The sequence below is a fragment of the Acinonyx jubatus genome, chromosome E4, assembly GCF_027475565.1.
Source record: "Acinonyx jubatus isolate Ajub_Pintada_27869175 chromosome E4, VMU_Ajub_asm_v1.0, whole genome shotgun sequence".
NCBI classification, from domain to species: Eukaryota; Metazoa; Chordata; class Mammalia; order Carnivora; family Felidae; genus Acinonyx; species Acinonyx jubatus.
The window spans coordinates 15,389,835-15,414,638 of NC_069395.1; the positions used below are offsets into that span (position 1 = coordinate 15,389,835).

The 24,804-nt window shown below is 36.5% G+C and overlaps 1 protein-coding gene across 1 annotated transcript in view; it reads left to right on the forward strand.

Moving 5' to 3' along the window:
• USH2A (usherin) overlaps positions 1-24,804 on the forward strand; it is a 725,654-nt gene that overhangs the window by 187,754 nt on the left and 513,096 nt on the right. The window contains exons 15-19 of the mRNA XM_015077386.3: positions 5,719-5,877; positions 13,164-13,658; positions 14,701-14,970; positions 16,576-16,745; positions 22,713-22,857. Of these exons, the coding sequence (XP_014932872.3) occupies positions 5,719-5,877; positions 13,164-13,658; positions 14,701-14,970; positions 16,576-16,745; positions 22,713-22,857 (1,239 nt within the window). The remainder of the gene's footprint in view (positions 1-5,718; positions 5,878-13,163; positions 13,659-14,700; positions 14,971-16,575; positions 16,746-22,712; positions 22,858-24,804) is intronic.

The following is a 24,804-nucleotide window of genomic DNA, read 5'->3' on the forward strand; positions in this document are numbered from 1 at the left end:
GGATAGAATTCTTGGTAACAAGTACTCCTTTTTCTTTTAGGACTGACTTTGAATTCATTCTACTACTTTATGGCCTCCATTGTTTTTGTCAGCCTTTAACTGTATTTTTCTTCAACTGTAAATGAAATTTCTCTTACTCTTTTAAAAGTGTTTTTTTTTTTTGCTTTGTTTTTTGTTTTTTTGTTTTTTTTTTTTTTGTCTTTCAGCAGTTTGACTGTGATATGTTTAGTGTGAATCTTTTTGTATCCTACTTAGAGTCATTGTACTTTTTGAAAATGGAAATGTAGATAAATGTTTTCCACCAGATTTGGGGAGTTTGAGCCAATATTTCTTCAGATATTTTCTGCCACTTTCTCGGTCTCTCATTTTGGGGATCCCATGACACATATTTTGGTGCATGGTACACCTGACATTTTCTTATAGGTCTCTGTGGATCTGTTCATGTTTGGTCTATTTTTTTCACTTTCTTTCTGTGGATTGGCTAAATCATATTGCTATATCTTTACATTTTACCTATTGCTTTATCTTCAAGTTCACTGATTCTTTCTCCTTTCCTTTCAAATCTGCCATTGAGTCCTTTTCAGGAAAGTTTCAAGTTTAGTTATTGTATTGTTCAACTCTGGAATTTAGTGTTTTTATACATTCTGTTTCTCTATTAAAGTTTTCTTTTTACTGAATCATCATCATCATCATCATCATCATCATCATCATCATATTTTTCTTTAACTCTTAGGACATATTTACAATAGCTGCTATGAAGTATTTTTTGCTACACTTAATATTAGAGATCATTCAGAATCTGTTTCTCTCCACTGCCAATTTTATGAGTATAGTTCGCAGTTTCTTTAAGTGTGTTGTAATTGTATGTTGAAAACACGTAAGTTGTTTAGGTTTTTTTGATAGTTTGCATAGACTTAAATGGTGGGAAAATTTCTCCACTGCAGTGTACAGCTGCTGATGTCTCTACCAGCTTTTTTGTTTTTTAATTTAATTTTTACTCACAGCCTGGCTTCCTAGGAGTCACTGCTGTGTCTGAAGCAGCCAAATATTTGGGCGATGTTTGTGCTCAAATACTTCTAGACCATATAGCTTCTGCCATTCAATGTGTGTCTGGTTTGGGGGATGTTTTCAGAGTTACAGTGAGTTCTCCATTCTTTGGCCTCCACTTTTCACTGGCTCTCATGGTTTTCCCCATAGCTTCATAGTTTTCCAGCCTGCTACAGATCTGTGGAGAACCTCTCTCAGGTCTTCCATGGCTGTCTCCTGCCTGGGGTCTCCTGCTTGATTATCTGGTAAATTCCCCACTTAATGTAGCTGGGAGCACATGCACAGGCTAGCAAACCTGTGAATTTTCCCTCTTGTTCCCAATCAGCTGAGCCATTTTTAGATGGCAAAGCTATGAATTCCTGCTGCCAACCCCATATGGAGTCAGTGCCCTGTGGTACCAAAGCTACTGTTTATAATCAGCCCTGCTGGTACAACTAACACACCTAATTGTGGAACTGGTACTATGGGAACAGCCCCTCACAAAAGGGCCTCAGACTCCTACTGTTACGACTCAAAGCTCTCCAAGTTCTTCAAGAGTAGGTATATGTTCTTAACATTTTGTTTGCTTGTGGTTGATTTAGAGCTCCCAGAAATGGTTATTTTGGAGATTTCACTGAGTTTTAACTCTTTGAGTCTAAACTCTTTTTGTTGCCATAATCAGAAGCACTCCTATCTCTTTTTACTTTTTAAATATTTCTTATAATTTTCTAGGTATTGTTTTATTTTTTAATTTCATCTATAGAATCCATTTTAAAATGTTTCTTAATAACTATCTTCTACTTGTTTTTCATTAATGGCACTAAGTGCTGGCTTAATAGCTGCATCTTCCTTTGTGATTAGGTATGGCCATGTCACAAACTTCTGCCTGAAATGATCTGGGCAGAAGTGATGTGTGGGAGTCCTGGGTTGTGCTTTCATAACCACAGGACATGCCCGCCATCTCTCCTTTTCCTGTAGATTTGGATGTGGACTTGGTGGCCATCCAGCTGGAATCACATACATAGGGATAACCCCTTAAGGATGGCAAGGCAAAGGACAGAGGGAATCCAGACACCTGTTCTCATAGCCACAGTGTTTCCAGCCTTTCATGGAAGAGGGACATACACATATTCATTTTATATGCAAAATAATCCTGAACAGTAGATAATCCTCCCTTTACTATAGATGAGGGAGGATTCAGAGAGTCTAGTCAAAATTTGACTACAGTTACACAATTACCCAAGTGCCTAAGCCAAGATTAAAACTCATGGCTCCCAAACAAATGGATATAGTCACAACATTATACTATCCTTCCTTAAAAGAAAGTCTGGCTTATGCAAAGGTCATGCTTGGCAATTTTGATAAATGAGTATGTGACCATTTTCTCAGAATTCCCTTTCAGCACACAGAAGGTGAGTTCAGGTTATCTCAGGGCTGGGATTTCATAATATTATTTCTCAAAGTGGTACTGAACCATCAAAGCCTTCAGATCTATGAACATTCTCATTTCGATGTCAAATAGGCTACATCTATACTGTGAAGTTGGACAAGACCGTGGTTAGAGATAGTCATAACAAGTAATCAACTTTAAGTGTTTGAAAGAGCCTATTTGTGTATTTGTGTACGTGAATGTTTGTTGCTAAGGAAATTTTCAAGTAATGCAAATCATTTCCCATACCCTTTGACATGGGATGAAAACATATTTTTCTTCCAGTCATCCAAAAAGTATTTCACTGTCTTAGAAAATAGTCTGAAGGTCAGTTTTGATTGCTTTAACTCTGAAATCTGTTGTGTTCCTGATATCATGCAGAGTTTTAGATATAGTTAGTAATATCCACTAAAAATATTCAATTGCCATAGATTACAAGGCTCTTTAAGAATGCTATAAATGAGACAGTTTATGAGTCTTTGTGGTTCCACCAAGAACAACAGGATGTAGAGCCCTAAATTAAAAATCCCTGACAGATCAAATGACTGTCAGTCAGTGTTCAACCAATGCAAATGACCATATCATATATGGCAAATTCCAGAATTCAAAAATATAAGGTCCTCTTTGGAAATGGTTCTCTTTTCCTGGTGTCACTATGGACATGGACTAATGGACTATGGACTGATGGTTTCCTGTGTCACTATGTCATTTTGAGGTTGGTACTACTCTCGTCTTGTATCTAACTAGGCATATGGACAGTTAGATATTTAATATGACAATGCAAATTCCCAAGGAGGAAAAACAAGATAAAAGGGAAGAGTGAGAGTGTATCTAGTTCAAATATTTTTTTTTCTTTAAGAATATAACATCAATATTATCTCCCTTAGGATTAGAGACATTGTCTTTAGGAAGCCTATGCATCATATATGGAATTTTGTATATTTCAAATTCAGTGCTCTTGAAATACTTTCTTAAAATGTTATTATTGGATTATACCATGTCTTTAAAGTGGAGTGTATCCCTCATGAATACTGATGAATTAGTAATAGCTCTTAGTTGAAAGTCTTTGCCTGGTGTGCAGGATAATTTCACTATCCTACTCCATACTTTCCCACCCTACTCTATTCCGTCAAGATTCTGGATGGTCTGCATCAGCAGGCTCCCTTACCCTCTGACTTCCTGTTTGCTTTGGCTACTCACAGGAGCCTGCCAGTCAGCTGAAAGGCTGGCAGGAAGAGAAGTTGGAATATTTAACCCTCAGCTTCTTGTCTCAGTGCAGAAGCAGTTTTGAGCTAGTCTTAAGCTGATTGTATCCTGCCATGAGTAGCCACAGCACCTGTCAAGTGATGCTCTTCTTATAGCTCTTTCTATCCCTGAGTACTATGCCCTTTTGGGCTAGGGATTGTGTGGGCACCTGGCTGGCTCAGTTGGTTAAGCGTCCTACTTCGGCTCAGGTCATGATCTTGTGGTTCGTGGGTGTGAGCCCTGCGTCAGACTGTGTGCTGACAGCTCAGAGCCTGAAGCCTGCTTTGGATTCTGTGTCTCCCTCTCTTTCTGCCCTGCCCCCACTTGCATTCTGTCACACTCTCTCTCTCAAAAAAAAAAAATAAACATTAACAAAAATTAAAAAGCTAGGGATTGTGTGTTAGAAAAAAGGTAACATAGTGGGTCTGACTGCTTATCTGTAGAAAAACCTGATTACAAAGTTAGCCTTTGGCTGGCATCTGGGAACTTGGGCTTTGTGAGGGTTCTTGCCATCCCCAAAACAGGTCAGAGTGGCTCACTGTCTCTTAAATTTTGTCTGACCAAATGGTTTATGCTTAACCCTGATGTCCTTCTGGAAATCTAGAATTTGGGGGTTATTCATGTTGACAAAGGCTGTCTACATAAACAGCCCTTGGTACAAACCCTAGGCATTGAGTTTCTAATGAGCTTTCCTGTTTGGCAACATTTCACATGTTTTCACAAAACATTAACATTGCTGGGCGGGGAGGGGGAGGGATTAGGCATATCCCGTGTGACTAGAACCTTGTGGTTGGTTTCCCTTGGACTTACCCATGTGCCTTTCCCTTTGTTGATTACATTCTATCCTTTAGTTATAATAAATCATAGCCACAAGTAGGACTTTATGGTAAGTCTGGCAAGTCCCGCTAGTAAATCATTGAACCTGGGGGTGGTCTTGAGGACCCCTAACATGAATAGTAATAGAGCTCACTGTTATCACATGATTTTTTTGAAATTTCTTAACAAAAATACTAATGGTTTTTGAAGTCAGGTAACACAGCAATCTGTACCTTTGATATCCTATTTAACGAAAGAGTCTGATTGGATGTCCGTCTCTAAATGGATGGAGGATGATGCATCTTGTTAAACCAGAAGGGGATAAATAAGCTGGTGGTTGATTGTCCTTAAAAAAATAGTTAGATACTGTCTTTTGCTTTTACCTTTATCTATTCTGGGAGTGGGGAGAAAATGAAGGAAAATAGGAAGACTAAGTAAAATATACAGTAATAGGAGACAACGTTTTCATGGTGTATACTTACATTATATAAAATATCACTAAAACAGTGAGATGAATGCTCTTATGTGCCTGATGGAAGCAATTATATCACCCCTAACAACCACTGCACCCTACCAGGTGTGGGTATATTCACACAATACATTCAAATTGTTTCTTGCTAATATTTAGACTGTTTAACATCCATGACATCCATAGGTATTTATATTACCAGCTATTACTCTTTCTTGTAAATTGTGCTCCGTGAGGCAGGATGAGGCATATGTGTTTAGTGGAGTGGAAAACTTCCTTTGAAAAATCCAAAAATTATGCTCCTTAAATTCCAAGTTTCAACGTAACTTATTTATGTCAACTTTTAAATTGAGTGGAAAATAAATGTTATGCATCCTTGGATAGTTTCTCAAAAGAAAAGAAAAACAGAAAAAAGAAAAGAAGAAGGAAGGAAGGAAGGAAGGAAGGAGAAAAAGAAGTGCTTAATATAAACTTTTGTGGTTCCCCCCACCCCAACTATGTTTATGTCAGCTGTATTGACCTACAAAATTGTTTTATGCTCATAGATAAAAAGCTTTGTTTTAGAGAATTCATGATGAGTACCCTCTGTTTATTAATGTCTTGGTAAACCACATGTCTTCTTGATAAAGTAATCCTGAATCAGAAAGACTTTTTTGTTGGATATCTTACTTCAGTTTACTTGTGTGCGTATTGATTGCCGTTGCTCATAAATGCTCTCTCCATTGTAATTTAGCTCCATCCCAACAACCTCCACCCAGAGGACAAGTTCAAAGTTCTTCTGCTATCAATCTCTCCTGGAGTCCACCTGATTTGCCAAATGCCCACTGGCTTACTTACAGTTTATTCAGGGATAGTTCTGAAGTCTACACAACTGAAGATCAATACCCATACAGTAAGTTTAAAGGTTTGGTGATAGAAAGATGTAATATTCTGAGAATTGATATGTTAGCTAAGATCTTTGACATTGAGGATAAATGTTGTGGTTTCCTGTGTCTAGCTGAGAATTGTTTCAAACAGAGATGGAATTACAAATCTCAGTAGCCATCTCCTGGTAATCAAAACAATGTAATAAAAATGAGATGCTTCTTATTTGATAAGCCCTTAATGCTTATCAAATTCTCAAAGATGAAAAAATAATTACCCTATCCAGCATTGATGAGGATATGGAGGAGCTAGAACTTACATAAACTGCTGGAATATCTGTGTAAGTTCATTGGTACAATTTTTCATGCAAGATGAATGGTTAAACTGTACGAAAAAACTAATATATACCATTTGCCTCAGTAAATTTACTTTAGGAAATTTATCTTAAATTAATAGTCATAAATGGATACAACGTATGTTCAAACATACACTACTTGTAAGAGCAAAATACTGGCAACATTCAAATATTCAAAAAACTTTCCATAAATTGTGATAGATGGCATAGTAGAATCGTGGTACATTGTTAAGTGAATTTTAGGATGTGATTGTCTATAAAATGATACCTTAGTTTACATGTTAATGAATGGAAAATGTCCATGATGCATTGTGTGATGTAATAAAAGATATTAAAAATAATCTATTATTTATATTTTAATTCAAAAATGTGTAGAAATACTGGAAGGCTTACAACAAACTGATCTGTAGTGTTCTCTGGGCATAATATTACAGAAAATTTATCAAGTATTTCTATTATATGGGTTCAGCTTTTAAAATTCTCAGGTTAAAAATGGACTTTTATAATAGTGGGATCAGAGTACTAATGTTCTTGCAGACAATGTAATTTTATGCATAGCTGCCATTTCCATAGAGATAGAAAATAACATGAACTTAAATTGAAAGAGACAGAATGGGGAGAAACCATGAAGACTATCTTTGCATCTGTAACTTTTATGAAGATTTTAAAGGTGCTATTAGAAATCAAACTATTGGGACACATTGTCTTATTAAAAATATTTACCCAAGATGTTTTATATTTTTCTTATTTCTTATTTTTATTTATTTTTTGAGAGAGATCATGAGCCGGGGAGGTCAGAGAGAGAGGGGGACAGAGGATCCAAAGTGGGCTGTGCACAGTCAAGCTGACAGCAGTGAGCCTGACGCAGGGCTTGAACCCACAAACCATGAGATCGTGATCTGAGCCGAAGTCGGACACTCAACCAACTGAGCCACCCAGGCGCCCCTACTCAGATCTTTTAGATCCAGTTTCCCTAAAGCCAGAATGAAGAAATAGAAATTTTTACAGGCTGCTAGCTCTGTCTTCTCTGATATTTGCCTCTAGTCATGTTTATCTATGAGCTAGTTTGAGAAACTAGTTTTAAAAAACATTGGAACAGTGATTCTAATTCAAGTTTCCATTTTGTTCTCCTTGTTTAATGTCCAATTTTCCAAATTCTAGCTTAACTCGCTTACTTAGTTAGACAAGTACATAAAGTTCTGTAGGTGCACTGAAGTTCCACAATCTTCTTCAAAATGGTTAGGAGTCAGCCTTGTTTTAACATAGTGATTGGCTCTAAAACTTCTGTATAGCGTACACTTCTGTAGGTTACATTTTGTACCTAATTCTGCCTGACAGACACCTACATTCCTGTGTCCAGCACTTTCTATTAACTCTATGTTTCTCTAGTACTCCGGCTCTTCTTTGAAGTTAATGGAAACTCTGAACTTCATGATGCAGATTGCAAAGGGAAATGAACATCTGTCTACATCTGCCATGTTGGCAAAGCATCCCAAAACCTGCTACTAGAATGTTTATTTTCTTCCAAATATCAGCATGATCCAGGTGTCCTTAAACTTTTGTGATAGGAGAAGAGAGAGTTCTAAAAATATTGAAAGTAATTTTGAAGATGACAGTACCACTGGTTGGATTATTGCTGAAAATTGTGAATTAGGATCACCCTATTTTCCATACAGCTTAATTCAATAATAAAATTAAACTTCAATTATACCCTTCAATCCAGTGGCATGTTTTCTATAGTAACATATTGTCATCTGTTTTACAGACCATTGCATGAGAATATAACACTCTGGCTCTTTTTCATGATTGTACTAATATAGAATCCAAATAACAGTTTCTTACATAATAAGTGTGTACTCATTCACTAATCAGACATTTATATAATCCTATTAAACAAGGTATTATTTCCTAAAACCTTATTTTTCATTAAAAAAATGCCACTTCTGGCATTTCTTGACAATCACTATAATTAATGATGTGAAAATTATCTGCATGATGGCATTTGAACAGTAAGAACAATTGGTTAACGCTGTCAGAACTTTGTATCATTCTAATAATACCCTCATGTTTATTACTCTATTTCCAGTGTGTGGATAGCATGTGTAATATGAAAAGGAAACAGTACTTATATTCAGTCGGATGAACACAAATCTTTGGGTTAAATAAAGGCATTTGGAATTATAGGTGGAGAATCATTGAACTTTTCAAAGAAAATTAATAGTGTTGTCTTCCGAGAAAGTTTGATCATTTGGTTGAGACCATTATAGAATTCCTTGTTAGAATAAAAACTTTTCTTAGCCTGCCTGATGCACTATGGGATTCTCTAGGACAGTTATTTCCAACCTAAGATCATGACACACTGATGTATTATTATCTTTAAAGATTGCACAGTATTTATTATTAATAATAGCACACTAATTATTGTGGAATAATTGTAAGGTATCTGAGTTACAGACTTTCCAAAAATAAGCAAAATTTACAACTTCATAAGCTTGTACATAACCAGCTTTCAAAAATAGGAGAGAAAGATCTAGAGGTCAAGTAAGCACATTGGGAATTGTACATAATCAGCACCTAATATTATCTCCCCTGTAGCGCCAATCTGGTTTGCTTATAGGTATTTTCCATGTCATAGGTGTGACGAGAACAGCTATCATAGGAAATAGCACTCATTTAGTAGTGTTGCAGTTTTAGGGAGTGGTCAATAAATCATATTATGTTTTCCTACTTGAATTTGGAACCTAAAGAAAACTAGACCTAGCAGTCAGTAAGGTGGAAATGAAAAATAAAAATAATCTTCATTACTGATAAAAGTCAGATCGGAGAATAGACCTTCCCTCCTTCAGGAAGACAGATTAGGAGAGAGAAAAATCAATGGGCTGATCTAAGCATGTTCTGTTTCCCCCTCTTCTCCCCAACTTCACAGTTAAATCATTACTCATTTGGGATGCCATGAGTAGAGAAATAGCCCTTACATGTTTACTCTAAAAAAAAAAAATCCTTTCACAGAGAAACTAGACGAATACTTCAACACCTGACCATTGTTTACATAGCCTAAAGACATTAACGTAGCTTAGAGTTTCAGACAACTATACATCTTAGTGAACCCTGAGATTTCATTTCTACTTTTAATATCGTTATCATTTGTTATTCCATACTACATCAAGGGATCAATGTAACAAGTGGTAAGATAGCTCAGCTACTCTGAGAGACAAACAGAGAATATAGGGAGGGGATGAGGAAAAAAACCAGAAGAGATGATGGCAAGTAACTGTTTCTCTAAGGCTCTCAATATTTTTTCCTAGAAAAATATTTGGAAAAATCATTCCTTCATTTATTCAATGAAATTTTATTCAGTGCTAACTCCAGATCAGGAACTGTGTGAGTCACTAGAAATATAAAGATGGAGGGAATAGTTCTCATTATTGAGAGGGGAGATAAAAAGTAAAACAAAATTATAATATATTTTAAATGTTGAATTAGAGTAGACTTGGAGTATTAAGAAAGTACTGTAACCCTGACTACGGTATCAGAGATGGAGACTGAGAACCATTAAAAGTTTTGCAGTCAGGAAGTGATGTGTAAACTGGGTTAGCCAGGTACTATGGTAGAGCAAGAATGATTGTCATGGAAGAAATTATACGTGAAAAGGCATGAAGGGCAGGTGTAGGAGAAAATAAGGTACATTCAGGAAAACTGAGCTGGTCCAGGTAGCTTTCATGGGTGGTGTATTAGGACATACCTCAATCCAGAGTGGGTACCAGCTGAGATCATGAGTTCGTGCTGAAGGAAGAATTCTGAATGTTTCCCCAAATGTGCAGAAGTTTGTGGTAGGAGAACAATTTTCCCAGCTCAGAGTTAAAGATATTCTTCTCCTAACTGAGGAGTGCAACCTGCTTGAGATAAGTTCTTTTAACCTGAGTTATTTTATTGTTGCTATGACAGAATTAAGGGGAATTCTGTTTATACCCTTTCAACTGCTTTTATTTAGTTCATACTGTATGTTTATATAATATTTTTAACCAAATACATGTTGCCATCTCAATTCTATCATTACTCTAATTACTTACTACATAGACTGCTCTTGTAAATTTTGATTTATTGAGATTATGTCCCATTTCTCAAATGCTACAACTATTACATACGTGCTGAACTTTTTAATTATCAAGTTATATGTCTTCCAACTTCCAGTTTAAGCACATGCCAGTCTCTTGGAATATTTAGCATTGATAGTTATTTTTACCTTTTAGGTTTTGGCTTTTGGCATGTTAAGTAGAATATTTTCCATCATTTTCTAGCCTTAAATGATCTTTTTTCAAAATTTTTTGAGTATTTTAAACAGTCTCATGTGGAATACACATAACTTTAATTTAATAAATATTTATTGAATTTATTATTATATGCCAGAAATACATGTAATAGTAGTTACACCATGGCTATGATAGAGAAATTTCCTTAATTGTTCAATTGTGATAACAATACTATGTTATGAGCAACAAGTATGATGTTCAGGTAATATATCGAAAACCAATGTAGTAGTCATTTGAATAACTGATAGAATGACACTACTTAGCAACTACTCTCAATATATCACAAGCACATTTTTCCAGTGCAGGATATCACTTTTTCTGGAGACACATAGTAAACATCATTCATCAAATCCTTCCAATGGAGGATATCACATTTTCTAAAGAGGCATAGTAATTTTTTTAAATATGAAATTTATTGTCAAATTGGTTTCCATACAACACCCAGTGCTCATCCCAACAGGTGCCCTCCTCCATTCCCATCACCCACCCTCCCCTCCCTCCCACCCCCCATCAACCCTCAGTTTGTTCTAGTCTCTTAAGTTTTGGCTCCCTCCCTCTCTAACCTTTTTTTTTTCCCTCCCCCCCACCCCATGGTCTTCTGTTAAGTTTCTCAGGATCCACATAAGAGTGGAGGCATAGTAAATTTTATGCATCAGTTTTACTGATTAATTTAAAAAATATTTATTGAAATTCTACTCTGTGCTACAAATGGTGGCAAGTAAGGAGGACATGATCTCGGCTTTCCCAGAATGTTAAGTCTAGTGTCGAAGACAGACAATTTATCAAACTATTAAACTACTAAAATGTGAGAAGGGTATATTCACATTATATGTCATAATGGGAGATTATGGCTAATTTTCTTTCTTCTACATCCAGGAAAACCTGAAATCTCATAATATTCTCCCACTCCTACCTCATTTAAGCATGCTCAGTACATTTTTAAAAAATTGCCAACACCCCTCTGCCCTGAACCTACGTCAGTTTTGGACTGCAGAAAAGATAAGGAATTAGGAGAATATGAGTCTGGATTTTCCCAGATTACTTAGGTTCTCAGAAGGTAACAGTTCCCTGGTTTGATTTTATAATAGAAAGTTTCACTAATACAGGAGACAAAAATTAGATATCAATGAGAACACATTTTTTAAATTTGATATTAAGCGTACTTGGAAAGAAATTCATCAGTGCATTTAGTTATTACTAGTATTAGTGCCTCCAAAGAGGAATCTCAGTGTACAATAATTTGTCTATGTAATTTTGTCATTGGGGTAGATCTTTTTCTTTTTTAAAAAATTTTTTAATGTTTATTTTTGAGAGAGAGAGAGACAGAGCATTAGCAGGGGAGGGGCAGAGAGAGGGTGGCGGGGGAGACAGAGAATCTGAAGCAGGCTCCAGGCTCTGAGCTGTCAGCACAGAGCCCAATATGGGGCTCAAACCCACAAACTGTGAGATCATGACCTGAGCCACCCAGGTGTTCCTGGGGTAGATCTTTTTCTTATAAAAATGCCATATCCAATGAAGAAATCATCAAAGAAATTTTTTTTAATATCACGATTCCAGCATTCTAGTATGATGACTAACTTTACTTTGGGAAGTTTCTGGAATAGTGTGTACTCCAGTTTATTTTTCATAATAATATTTACATATATGCACTATTGCATTTTATGCTTTTTTCTCATGTTGCTACATGGCCCTCATTACTATGTTTTATAATAATTACATGATATTAAAATTCTATTAATGTAATACATTAATATTACAATATTATAACGCATTAAATTCCACTTTAATATACGTCAACATTTCCTATTATAAATGACACATCAGTACTTTTAGATGCTCCTGAGGAAATGCTTCCCAAGAATTTGAGTAAGGACCATGGTCTTATAAAATATGTTTTAGTGTATGCTTGTACAAGCCCTCAGTCTGTTGCCTCTCAGTTTCACACTTACCCTTCATTGCCTCCTTTGCAACAATAGAGCTGGAGCCTGTAAACGTTTCTCCTTGGCTACCTGGCATGTTTTAATTGTCACAATCCTGCAGTACACTTCCTGTCCCCTTAGAGAATGGGATTCCAGGCACACATCTAATCATGTCCGCTCCCTATCTTTGTAATCTTTTAAAAACCAGACTTCTCTTGTGTAAGTTGTCCACTGCTGATTACAAATGTCTGCAAAAGTTAGTAGTTTAAAGCAACAATAAACATTTCTAATTTCGCAGTTTCTAGGAGTCATAAATTCAGGAAAGTTTCCAGTCATGCTCTTGGCCAGGTGGCCAATGTGGCCTGTGGTAGCAGTTTGCCAACCCTTCATGTGGTGCAAAATATTGTTTAACAAGCAAACAGGTCATATAGAAGAAAAAACCTGTTATTTCAGTTTCAGAGAACTGCCAGAAATTCCTCTTATATCTTCTATAAAAAAGACACCATATTATATAAAGAATGAGAGCTTAAGCCTTCTAATATCCTTCATTACAAAAGGCACTTATACCATACAATACAAGTAATCAGTATTTGCTTCATTTCGGTTTTAAATATATGAACCATACTCTTACTCAAAAGAGCAGATTGTACATAGGAAAACGGTTGCAAATAGTTCCTTACTAATTTGTGACATGTAACTATTTTCTTCTTTTTTTTCTTTTTAATTTCAGATATTCAGTACTTCTTAGACACTGACCTGTCACCATATACTTCATATTCCTATTACATCGAGACCGCCAGTGTGCATGGCTCCACAAAGAGTGCACCTGTCACCTTCAAGACGAAACCGGGGGTCCCGGAAGGACACTTGAACTTAAGTTATATCATTCCTGTTGGCTCAGACTCCGTAACACTTACCTGGACCACACCTTCAAATCGTTCTGGTCCTATAGAAAAATATATTTTGTCCTGTGCTCCTTTAGGTGGCATTCAGCCGTGTGTTCCTTATGAAGGTCGTGAAACTGCAGCTACCATCTGGAATCTGGTTCCATTCACCAAGTACCATTTCTCTGTACAGGCATGTACTAGTGGGGGCTGTTTACACAGCTCACCCCTTACAGTGATCACAGCCCAAGCACCTCCCCAAAGGCTGAGTCCACCTGTAGTGTGGAAGATCAGTTCTACAGAGCTTCACGTCGAGTGGTCTCCCCCAGTGGAACCAAATGGTAGGAAGGCAAGGCTCAGATCTCCCTTTCTTGGCCAAACATGAATGAGAATTTAGGCATTTGGAATCGTGCAGTAAGAGTCTGGCAATCGTATTCATTTTTGTAACTGTAGGATAGAATAATTGAGAAGGTCTAAAGATATCAAACACTCTTTGGACTATGTAGAACAAGTTAGTAGAACAAGTGTATTTCTTTAATCTAATAACAAATTCCATTCATTTAAATTGCCCCTTAAAAGGCTAATATTATCTTTGCTCTTAATGACATCTGTCACAACACAAATGATGTTTCTAATTTGAAACTCACTTATGAGATGCATTATATTTGACTGTGTCACAAGCCAGGGCACCCATAAGCAGTAAATTTTCTCTTTTAACCAAGAAAAGGATATAAAATAATACCAAAAATATGTATATAGGCTGGCTGACTCCATTAAGTTAATTTTTTGTCTTCATACAATTGAACCCTTGGTTATATAGGCCAGACACAAATTCATAGATTTTTAGTAATTAATTTCATGTGTGTACTATGGCAAAACCTTTTATCTTGGACTTTGAGAGTTACTTGATAAGAATATGTAGAAATTAGGTTGAATGTTCTAATATTTATGTAAATGGGGCTGTGTTAAATAGATAATTAAATTAAAATCCCCAAATTTGCAAGTATACAAATTGGAGGTGCAGTGATCATATTACACGCCTCCCTCAAACAAAGCAATTCTTCTTAGAAATTATGGCCCTTCACTCTGCAGAGGATTGGATTTACCTCTAATAAGTTATCGCTATTTTGTGTTTATGCATTCCCTTTTGGTTTGTTTTTCCATGAATGTGCTTTTTAGCAGTACTTTATACATTCATCTATCCATCAGCTTGTTGTCTTTTATAAGTCCCATCATCTGGATTATTAAAGGAGTGAACAGGTAGTCTAGTCAGGAGAATAAGGCAAAGCCAGCAGAACTCTTTAACTGACCTACCCCCACCCTACCCCCAAAACTATCACTTTGTCCGATGAGTCTCCTTGGCTCTATGTTTCACTTTTCTAGGAGTGATAATAAGATATGAACTGTACATGAAAAGATTGAGATCTGATGGACAAGCCACGTCAGCAGAAAGTCAAGTTTTTCAGAGCAGTGGATGGCTCAGTCCTCACCCATTTGGAGAATCGGCCAATGAAAATGCATTAAAACCTCCTCAGACAGCTACAACCATCACTGCCTTGGAGCCATATACCATGTATGGGTTTCGAGTGTCAGCTGTGAATATGGCTGGCAGTGTGTCATCTGCCTGGACTTCAGAAAGAACAGGAGAATCAGGTGAGGAAAAGGGTTTTGAATTCTACTTTTAAGACTCCCACATAAAAATGCTGCCCCAAATGAAAGTCAACAGCCCTAGAGTATGTTTCGAAAAGCAAGAATTATAAATTTATATAGGCCAAGGAAAAATTTAATATATTGGTTGGCTACATAAATAACTCAAGGTCATAAAGCACTTGCAGTGAGTTTTAGGGAAAAAAAAGTAAATGCCTGAGCTATTACTTCAAGAGGGAAAAATAACTTCACTGTAGTTACAGTCTTTTGGGAATGTTTGCCAAAAATAGCAATTGGTTTCCATTCCTGAAGTGGGTTGGCCATATATCCTATCTTGCTCCAAATTCAGTACAATTTATATTCAATGAAAGAGATAGCTGTTACCCATTTCACAAATCCTGTTTTGTTTTTATTTCTCTCTCCAAAGCAAATAGTGTAGGTACTAGGTGGTACCTAATGATAGAATCCCGGGTATCAAAATCTATAATTTGCAACTGTACTCACAAGCAGCTGGCAGTGTGGGAAGAAAGGAGTGTGACATTTGCAATTTTCTGAAGATATCTTCACTATGGCAAATGAGAGATTTTTAACCCTCCCCCTTACTCTTTACATTAAAAACACCTCAAATATCATGAGCCTTTAACCAAAAAAATACACTTTTGTTATGTTTTGAATCTATGGATATTCAAGAAATCCCAAGTCTTGATTTAAATTGGCTCTGTTAAGACTGTGGGGAGGATAAGGGTAGCTTTAGGTTGATGTCCAAGGGAATCATTTCATGAATAAAATGTGCATTCTGCTTGAGCATCTCTTAATGACTACCAGCCATCTTGGACAAATAATAGTGCCATGATAGCACAAGTGATGAGCCATGGCGTTCTGGAAGGGGAAAATCAAGGTCAGAAATGAAAAGTAATGGGTGAAACTGCAATACTGGACCCTCATAATCTTATGGGTCACTGGCTCCTGAACGTGCAATGAGGTCCTTTGATAATACACCTTTGGTTAGCACATTTAAAATCCATATTAAGATCTCAAGGATGGCAGGGGGAGAATGTATGTGTGTATGTACTCTGAACATTTCAATCAAGATTTATTGAAAACTTAAAAAATTTCTTTGGGGTTATTTAGAACATTTTCGATTTACCACTTTCTGAAGAGTAATATTCTTCAAGCTGTATCAGTGTGGGTGAAATACTTCTCTCCATTAGAACTCTAGTGTGTTACTCTTCGTTGTTCTGGACTTTGTGGACTAAGACTTAGTTTTGATGACTTCTCCTTTCAAATGCTTCATAAGACCTATGATTCCCCACTCCAAAAAATCTATTAGTTATCTTCACGAACGTTAGCAAATTCCTATATGATTTTTATTTTGTGAATGGAAAATACCTTTGCTGGTAAAATAAGAATGGAGAACATCCTTGCAGAAAACATAAAAAAAAAAGTGAATGGCTTTTATAAACACCAGTATATCCTTTGATTTTTAAAAATCAGGGTATTAATGTAAGGAACAGGGGTATGGCAGAAACTAGAACACATGTATGAATTTACTCCCGAAACCTGTAAATAATGGCGTTCATTGTTGGCTGCTGTACTTGTTGTCATTGATAGTGCCAGCGTTCATGACCCCTCCCTCCATCTCCCCGCTTTCACCGTACTCCCTCAATGTGTCCTGGGAGAAGCCGACAGATAATGTAACAAGAGGAGAAGTTATGGGATATAAGATCAATATGATTTCTGAACAATCACCTCAACAATCTGTTCCTGCAGCATTGTCACAGGTATTGTTATTTGAACTAATGTCCTTTCAAAATTGAATTGTCTTCATTTTGATATTTTCTGAGTTTGCAGAATTCTGTGAACGATTTCTCTCTTCTAGATTCCTTAAATGGGGCATTTGTTTCCTGATATGATATTATGTGAGCAAGGCTCTATATATTTATATCACCTATTTTTTCTAATATAAGCATGTATTAAAACAAAATAGATATAATGTTGTTTAATAAAATCTGCTTTTTACACTTAACATATATCCTTATATATCTTGTAAGAAGCCGACTCTCAGTAGCTATGTAGCATCACATTATTTGGGCAGACAATAATGCATTTAGCCAACCCACAATCAGTTGATATTTATACTGTATTGATTCTTTTGGAAATATAAGTAGCATTGATAAGAACGTCTTATGTGTACATTTTGCATATTTCTGAAGAGAAAAGAATTCTAAGGAATGTATTATCACAGCTTATAGCAAAGGGTATTAACATGTTGAAGGTTTGGGATATACAGTGACATATTGTTTACTAGTACTTCATCCTCTAGCTAGAAGTAATGAGAATAATAATCATAGCTAACTTATGAAGGCTGTATCATGTGCATGGACTAAGTCATTTGATATGTATATAACAATCCTGATGGGGGGGGGGCGGTGAGAGGCTCTTCTTTCCCTCCAGTTGATGGTGTGGCCAATGTACTCCATTAGTCTATTCTATCAGCATGAGGGTGGCCGATGACAGAGATGGCTGACGTTAACTGGACAAGTCATTCTGTGTACTTGACTGTTTAGCACCTCTTCTGAGGACGATGCTCTTTGGTAGCACTAGCACAATATAAAGGGATCTTCGCACATAACTATCTCTCCCATGGTCCTATCCACACTCTTCTTTCTCAGACTTCCTGGTTCCTGATCTTCTAGTCTTTTCTCTCTCATGCCCATGACTAATACATCCCAGCCACTGTCATATAGTTCAGGTGTATTCTACCTTTGGATCCTTCCCTTTCCATACAAAATCGATGACAAGGTGCGCTACTGGTTTTCGGGATCATCCTTGAATGGAGCGACAGAGCAGCTATCATGCACTTGCAAGCACATACTAAGGCAACCCATCTGTGAACCAAACCGCACGTTTATACTCTCTCAGCTCTTGAGGGACCTCTGACAAGTCATAGGTATGAGCTGAGATTGATTGAGCTACCAGTATACAAATGATCGATAAGATGGGGGTCCCAACAATCTGCTTGCACAGTATATAATAATTCCTGGCTCTTTTTATGCCCCTTTCCATTTATGGATATCCCTTTCCCCAGATATCCCTTTCCATTTGATGATGAATTTCTGTTGGGCTTCAATGGCCTTAAGAGATGGCATGTCTGACAGAACTCAGCTCATGAGAGGTAACTCTAGCTTCATGGCCATTTGATGTTCCACAGTCAGCTTCTCTGCTTTTACCAAGGCCCAATAGCATGCTAGAAGCTGTCTAGCAAATGGTGTTTACTTTCCATATGCCCTTGCTCCAGACCCTGCGAGTCTACCTTGTGATTCTCTTATTGAGAGCTTGCCGTAAATGTCTCACAGCATCTTTTCCCACTATAGCCACCTTTAGTACCACAGGCTCTGATAGACTTTATGTCCCAAGTTGCTTGGCTGCTTGCAAAACAGCCTTGACCTTGACCTGCTAAAGAATCCATTTCCGCTTGAGGGCACACTCAGAGCTGGCAGCGCTCCATATCACTCAGTAACTTGGTCAGAATAGTATTCCCAGATGTGGAATATGCTCTCTTCAGAACCTAAGAAGGCCTGCCAGACATTCTGTTTCCTTCCTACTAGTGGTAAGTGCAAGAGGCAATAAGCTGACCTTTATTTTGGAAGAGGTGTCCTAGCATGTCTCAGGCTACTGCACCCCCAAACATTTTACTGATGGGGCAGACCCCTTAATTTTCAAAAACGTGGTCTCTCATTCTTTGGAGGACATAATACTTATCAAGACTTCAACATAACTGCCACTTCTTGATTCTCTGATTCTTCTTTTTTTTTTTTTATTCATTTTTTGAGAGAGATGGAGACAGAGTGTGAGTGGGGGATGGGCAGAGAGAGAGGGAGACAGAATCAGAAGCAGGCTCCAGGCTCCGAGCTGTCAGCACAGAGCCCAATGTGGGGCTCCAACCCACAAACTGGGAGATCATGACCTGAATCAAAGTTGGAGGCTTAACTGACTGAGCCACCCAGGTGCACTGAAATTTATTATTTTTTAAGTGGAGGCCACAGTCTGAAATCAAAGTGTTGGCAGGGCCATTTTCCCCCCAGTGGCTCTAGATGAGAATCCTTCCTTGCTTCCTCCAGCTTCTGGTAGTTTCTGGTGTTCCTTGGTTGGTGGCCACAAAACTCCAATCTCAGCATGTTGTCACATAGTCTTCTCTGTGTCATTATCTCCTCTGTGTCTGTGTAGCCCTCTCCTTTCTCCTATAAATATATGACTTATATTTAAAGCTCACCCTAAACGTGTGATTTAATTAATTACATCTGCAAAGACCATATTTCCAAGTAAGATAACTTTCTGAGGTACTAGGTGAACAAGAATTTATGGGAGACACTGTTCAACCCATGCCAATAGGTTTGCCAATATTGTCGAGCCTTTTCAGTAGACCGAGCATGTATACAACACAAAACTAGGAGAAGAAAAAGAGTCAATAAATAATTTATGACTCCTTGTTACACTTTTTCATTAGTCCGGAAATAAGTACTGACTTATTCACAACTGTCTCAGGTGGCAAAAATAGACCTAGTCTTATACAAATCTTTTAAATTAAACAATTTAGTCTACCAATCCAGCATATAGTAGGATTTAGGGTAAATTTACAGCCATCACTGCTTTGTTTGGTCCTTAATTTCATACCATATTTATCATTGATGTTTTGTTGTTTTTGCTATTCTTTTGCTTTGTAAACTGTTCTTTCCTTGTAAGATAGTTTCAAAGCAACTGTTGCTTGCACTATAATATTGTCTTCCAAGACACAAAACTAAGTAAAAAACACCGTTCATAAAAATATAGCCTTGGAAGTCAATTTGTTTATATCCCATTTCTGCCAATTGCTAGCCCTCCACACATCTCTGTGTTTCAGGTCTTACTCATCCGTAAAATAGGAAAACAATTTCTTCTTACCTATGTGGTGTCTGTGGAACTTCAAGAGTTTGACGAATATTAGATACTATTAGCGATTTTTATTAATGGGCTAAGACTACATTACACTTTAAAAAGATCACTTTATAGTTCAGTGGAGCAGTAAAAGATTTCGTTTTTATGACAAAAATTATGGATATGCATCTTTTTTTGTTTAAAAGTCCTTTCTTTGTGGCCCAATTGAAGAAAGATGTAGATATGTCACTTTCTTCTCTTACGCTTTCTCTCCCCCACAAATATCTATCTACTTCATTGTGTATTAACGAAAATGAAATCAAGAGTGGCAAAGTCAAAATTGTCACTTCAGTAGTTAAATTTGTATCCACACTGACCTGAGTGTGTCTTGTTATAAGTTTGGTAAATAAATAGCCAAAATTTCTAGGGAAAGCTACTGTAAAATAACTGTTAAGGAAATTTTGGCTAAGAATGTGGCAAGGAAGGGGCACCTGGGTGGCTCAGTTGGTTAAGCGTCTGACTTCGGTTCAGGTCATGATCTTGTGGTTCGTGGGTTCAAGCCCTGTGTTGGGATCTATGCTGACAGCTCAGAGCCTGGAGCCTGCTTCAAATTCTGTGTCTCCCTCTCTCTCTAACTCTCCCCCACTCACATTCTGTCTCTCTTTCAAAAATAAATTAACATAAAAAAAAAGAATGTGGCAAGGAAATATATAGAACAGTTGATATTATCAGTGTAGGATTTCAAGCTTCCACAGATTTCTCTCCACCTCTTTAAAGATTTATGCCAAAGAAAATTTTCAATTAAACTGATCCTTTAAGATGCGTAAAATGACTGTATATATGGTAGAGAAAAAACTTAGCTGAGTGATTATTTTATGTGCTACAAGCTTGAAGGTAAATGTCCTTTTAAAATCTTGTAATTTTTACCAATCATATGTAGAGAAGTAAAAGCCCATCAAAATTAGTATTAATCTACATTTTCTATTTCTTATTATATGTCATTATGTGTTCTTGCTATGAAGAATAGTTTATTAAAAAAATGATTCAACATCCTAGATTACAAAGGAAACACTTTATTTTCAAATTAATTTTTTTAATTTGAATATAGTTGCTATAATGTCACAATAGTGTCAGGTGTACAACGTAGTGATTCAACTTCTCTGTATGTTATGCTATGTTCACCACGAATGCAGCTACCATCTGTCACCATAGAATACTATTACACATAATACATATTTTAGATTCCACATATGAGTGAACCATATCATATGTGTCTTTCTAAGTGTGACTTATTTTACTTAGCATAATACCCTCTAGGTCCATCCATGTTGTTGGAAATGGCATGATCTCATCCCTTTTTATGGCTACATAATATTCCATTGTATTTTTTTTTACCACATCTTCCTTAAAATAAGAAACACTTTGCTGTATTTTATCCTGAAACCAATTTCATTTTCTAAAAATCTAAATTAATCCAAACCAGAGTTGTTCTAAATGGGATACATTTTATAGCAATACTCAATAAATTTTACTCATTTCAAAGTTTTATTTTTCTTAGAAAATTTCAAATCACATTGCACAGAAGAGAACATTTTATAAAATCAATAACAATTTCAGAATTAGAAAAATGACGTACTCATGATTTGGTTTTTGACGTTTTCTGATTTCTAAATGTAATTGCAAGGAAATAATACCAAAGTTTTAAATTATTCCTAGATTTTTAGACTCTTTGAAATCACCTTTATTTCTGAAAAATATTATATAAATGATGTAGTTCATATCCCATTCACACTGTTTTCTAGAACTACTCATTTAGGTTATAAAGTTTTAAAGTAAATGCCTAGGCAATATTCCAAATGAATTTTATTGTATTTCTAAAGGGAGAATATCTAGAAAATTACTTCAAATGTTATGAACCTTAACAGCTATCTATATTTATACATATAGAAGATTATTTGATATGATATCAGTATCCCTTAGAAAAAAGTTTTATACTCATGCTTGGTGTCATACTTTTTGTTTTAATGACTTCTTTTTCTGAATACAATTTCCAGTGGTTTTTGTATCTATAAACTGAGTAAACTTATACGGTTGCTTTTGATCATTCCTAGTTATAATGATAGGACCAAGGCTCAGTGTTAGTTGTTTAATTATTTGTTTATGTACTATGGCGTTCCTTTCAGCCTCCTTCGCTCAAATCTGCTTTTCTCCCTTGAAATTGTGTGATAAAGACAATATTTGAAGAAATGTAACTGTTTGATCTAATCCGCATATGCTTATTTGTATAAGAAAGATAATTGAGAATTGACCTCATGTGGATGCTCAGTAATGTGTTTACTTGTTTTCCTTTTTCTTTTGTGGCTTTTTATTTTTAAAGAAAATGATGGGATTAATTTAACATAGTGATATTTTTCTGTGCTAGTTCCATCAAATGACGTGTGGGCATCACTGCACGGGGTTCGTTTTGGCCAAGCCCCATGGTTTTATTTGGCCCTTTCATGATAACAATCACAATGTCACCATCCTTTATCTCTGCCATTGGTGACAATAACCATACCACCACGCTGCTTTATGAGGCAATAACTTGCTTTCCTCATTTATCCACTCGGGAACTGGATTATTACCTCATAAAACAGTGTGATTGTACAATTATCAATTAAATCCTAGCTTGTTGAGACTCTTCAAAAAAAAATCCCTTTCCTAATAGTGGTGGGCAATAATTTCTTTGTCTGAATTCATAGAACATGACCGGATTCTGGTTTCTTGACTGCCAAAGTTACATTTCTCACACTGTTTATCTATTATCTGACTTTTTTTTTTTTTTGGCCTTGAAGGTGTTGTATACTGCTAAATCCCAAGAACTGTCTTATATTGTAAAAGGACTAAAACCTTATAAGATATACAACTTCACTATTTCTCTCTGTAATTCAATTGGTTGTGTGACCAGTGCTTCAGGAGCAGGACAGACATTAGCAGCAGGTAAGCAAGTTTTCCTGTACATGAAAAATGTGAAAAATATATTGTATATTTGTAAACAAACACCTATAAAGCTCAACACCTTCTCTAGTTTGGACTTAATACTTGTCTTTTCTGGTTTCTCCTGCTCCCGAACCCTGATTGCTAGCTGTATTGACATTTTTAAACTAACAAAAATAAATAAATAGACTTAAGTTTCTAAGAGGTCCCTGGGAGCCCTGAGTTGCAGCTGTGCCATAATAAGAAATGCAGCTAGATGCAGAGTGACTCCAGGGCTCAGTATTCACTCTAGGTCCTACTGATATCCTGACAGTTGTTAGAAGTATTCAGGAGGCTTCTTATGAGGGCTCAGGATACTTCTTCTTGACCCTTTTTGCGGGCTTTGGGTCTACCCACTCCTGCTCTCTGGGGCTAAAGGCAGACATCCAGGAACTAGTGGGATATTCTGGTGTTATATTTTACCTTTAATGGATATGCAGCAGTGTAATTATTAATTTACTTATTATTAATAAGAAGCTACTAAGTTTATACAATTTAAATAAAGGAGTCATTATCAAGTATGATCATAGTAGGAAATGCTTTGCATAAAATGTTGCTTGCTTTACACAGAACAAACTAGATTCATACAAACTTGATTACATGTATTACTAACACCTACATAACTCAATTACTCTGCATTTAGTGTATTTTCAAATCAGTTTTTCTGTCTGCAGTCAAGCAAAGCTTGGTGCTCCCTAAGAAAATTTCCAGATGTGAGGAGGTTAAGAAACTCTTAGAAAATCCAGATGTGAGAAGGTCGAAAGACTTCTAGATGAATGACAGATATGAAAACATATTTAGCTATAAAAATATTCCTTGTGCCTTTTCCCTGTGTTCAAGTCTGATTCTATTGTTTTGTTTTACCTCGCTTTAGTTCTGGAAAAACTTGTTTGGCTCAAATGATCTCATCCAAGTAATTTGTTTCTTCAAATTTCTATCAATGAGAACAACTCACAAATTCTAAAGAAGTATGTTTGTTTTATTACCTCTACAACCAAACTCTTTGTATTTTTATATATTTATATGTATTTCATATGTATGAATACATTTATGGGGTACCTAGATTGTACAAAATACCATTCTCCTATAAGACTGTTTGTTTGTTTGATTATTAGAGGGCTGCTGAATATGGATAATAGAAGCAGGCTCTCTGCCTTCTTTTGGAAAGATGACATAGTTTGGGACTAGAGAACAAAAAAAGAGGACTCAGTCTTGCAGGCTGAAGAAAGTAAAAATAGAAACAATGCAAGCTGAAGATTGGCCTGAGGTATAGTGGAAGATACAGAGGGATATGCTTATAGTGGAAGATAGATGGACACCAACCATGTGACTGAGTAGAACTGAAATCATGACCCCCAGGGTAAAACGTTTAAAATCACCTAGTGTGACTTTCTAACCAATAATGGTATATTCTTTGTAACATTGTTCCCAAGTGTTTGTCCAACCCATGTTTGATACCTTTTGTGGTAGGGGAGCTACTACCTCTCAGGCAAATCCAGGTTTAGAGACCTCTTTCCAGAGGTGATTTCTTACATGGATCTAAAATATCTCTATGTGGCCTCTATTCAACATTTTCCTTCTACTCCTTAGGGGCTCTCCTCAGTCTAATTCATCTTTTCCTTGACGTGCTTCCAATAACATTTTCAGTTCTCTCCGCTCAAGTCTCTCCCCTACGATGCACACCACAGCACCCCCATCTGCACCTCACACGTCATAGTTCTACCACTAGTGCAGGTACTCTCCTGTATATGAGATTCAGTCTGTCTTTTCATGGAAACTAGCAAACTAAAGGAAATGGAGGGACATATGCCCGTCTGCAGAGACTAGATGGACCCTCGGGATGGCAAGGGGAAAGTCGGGCAAATGTCTATGAAACAGGTACTCCCTGGCTAATGCACCAGTGATAACATC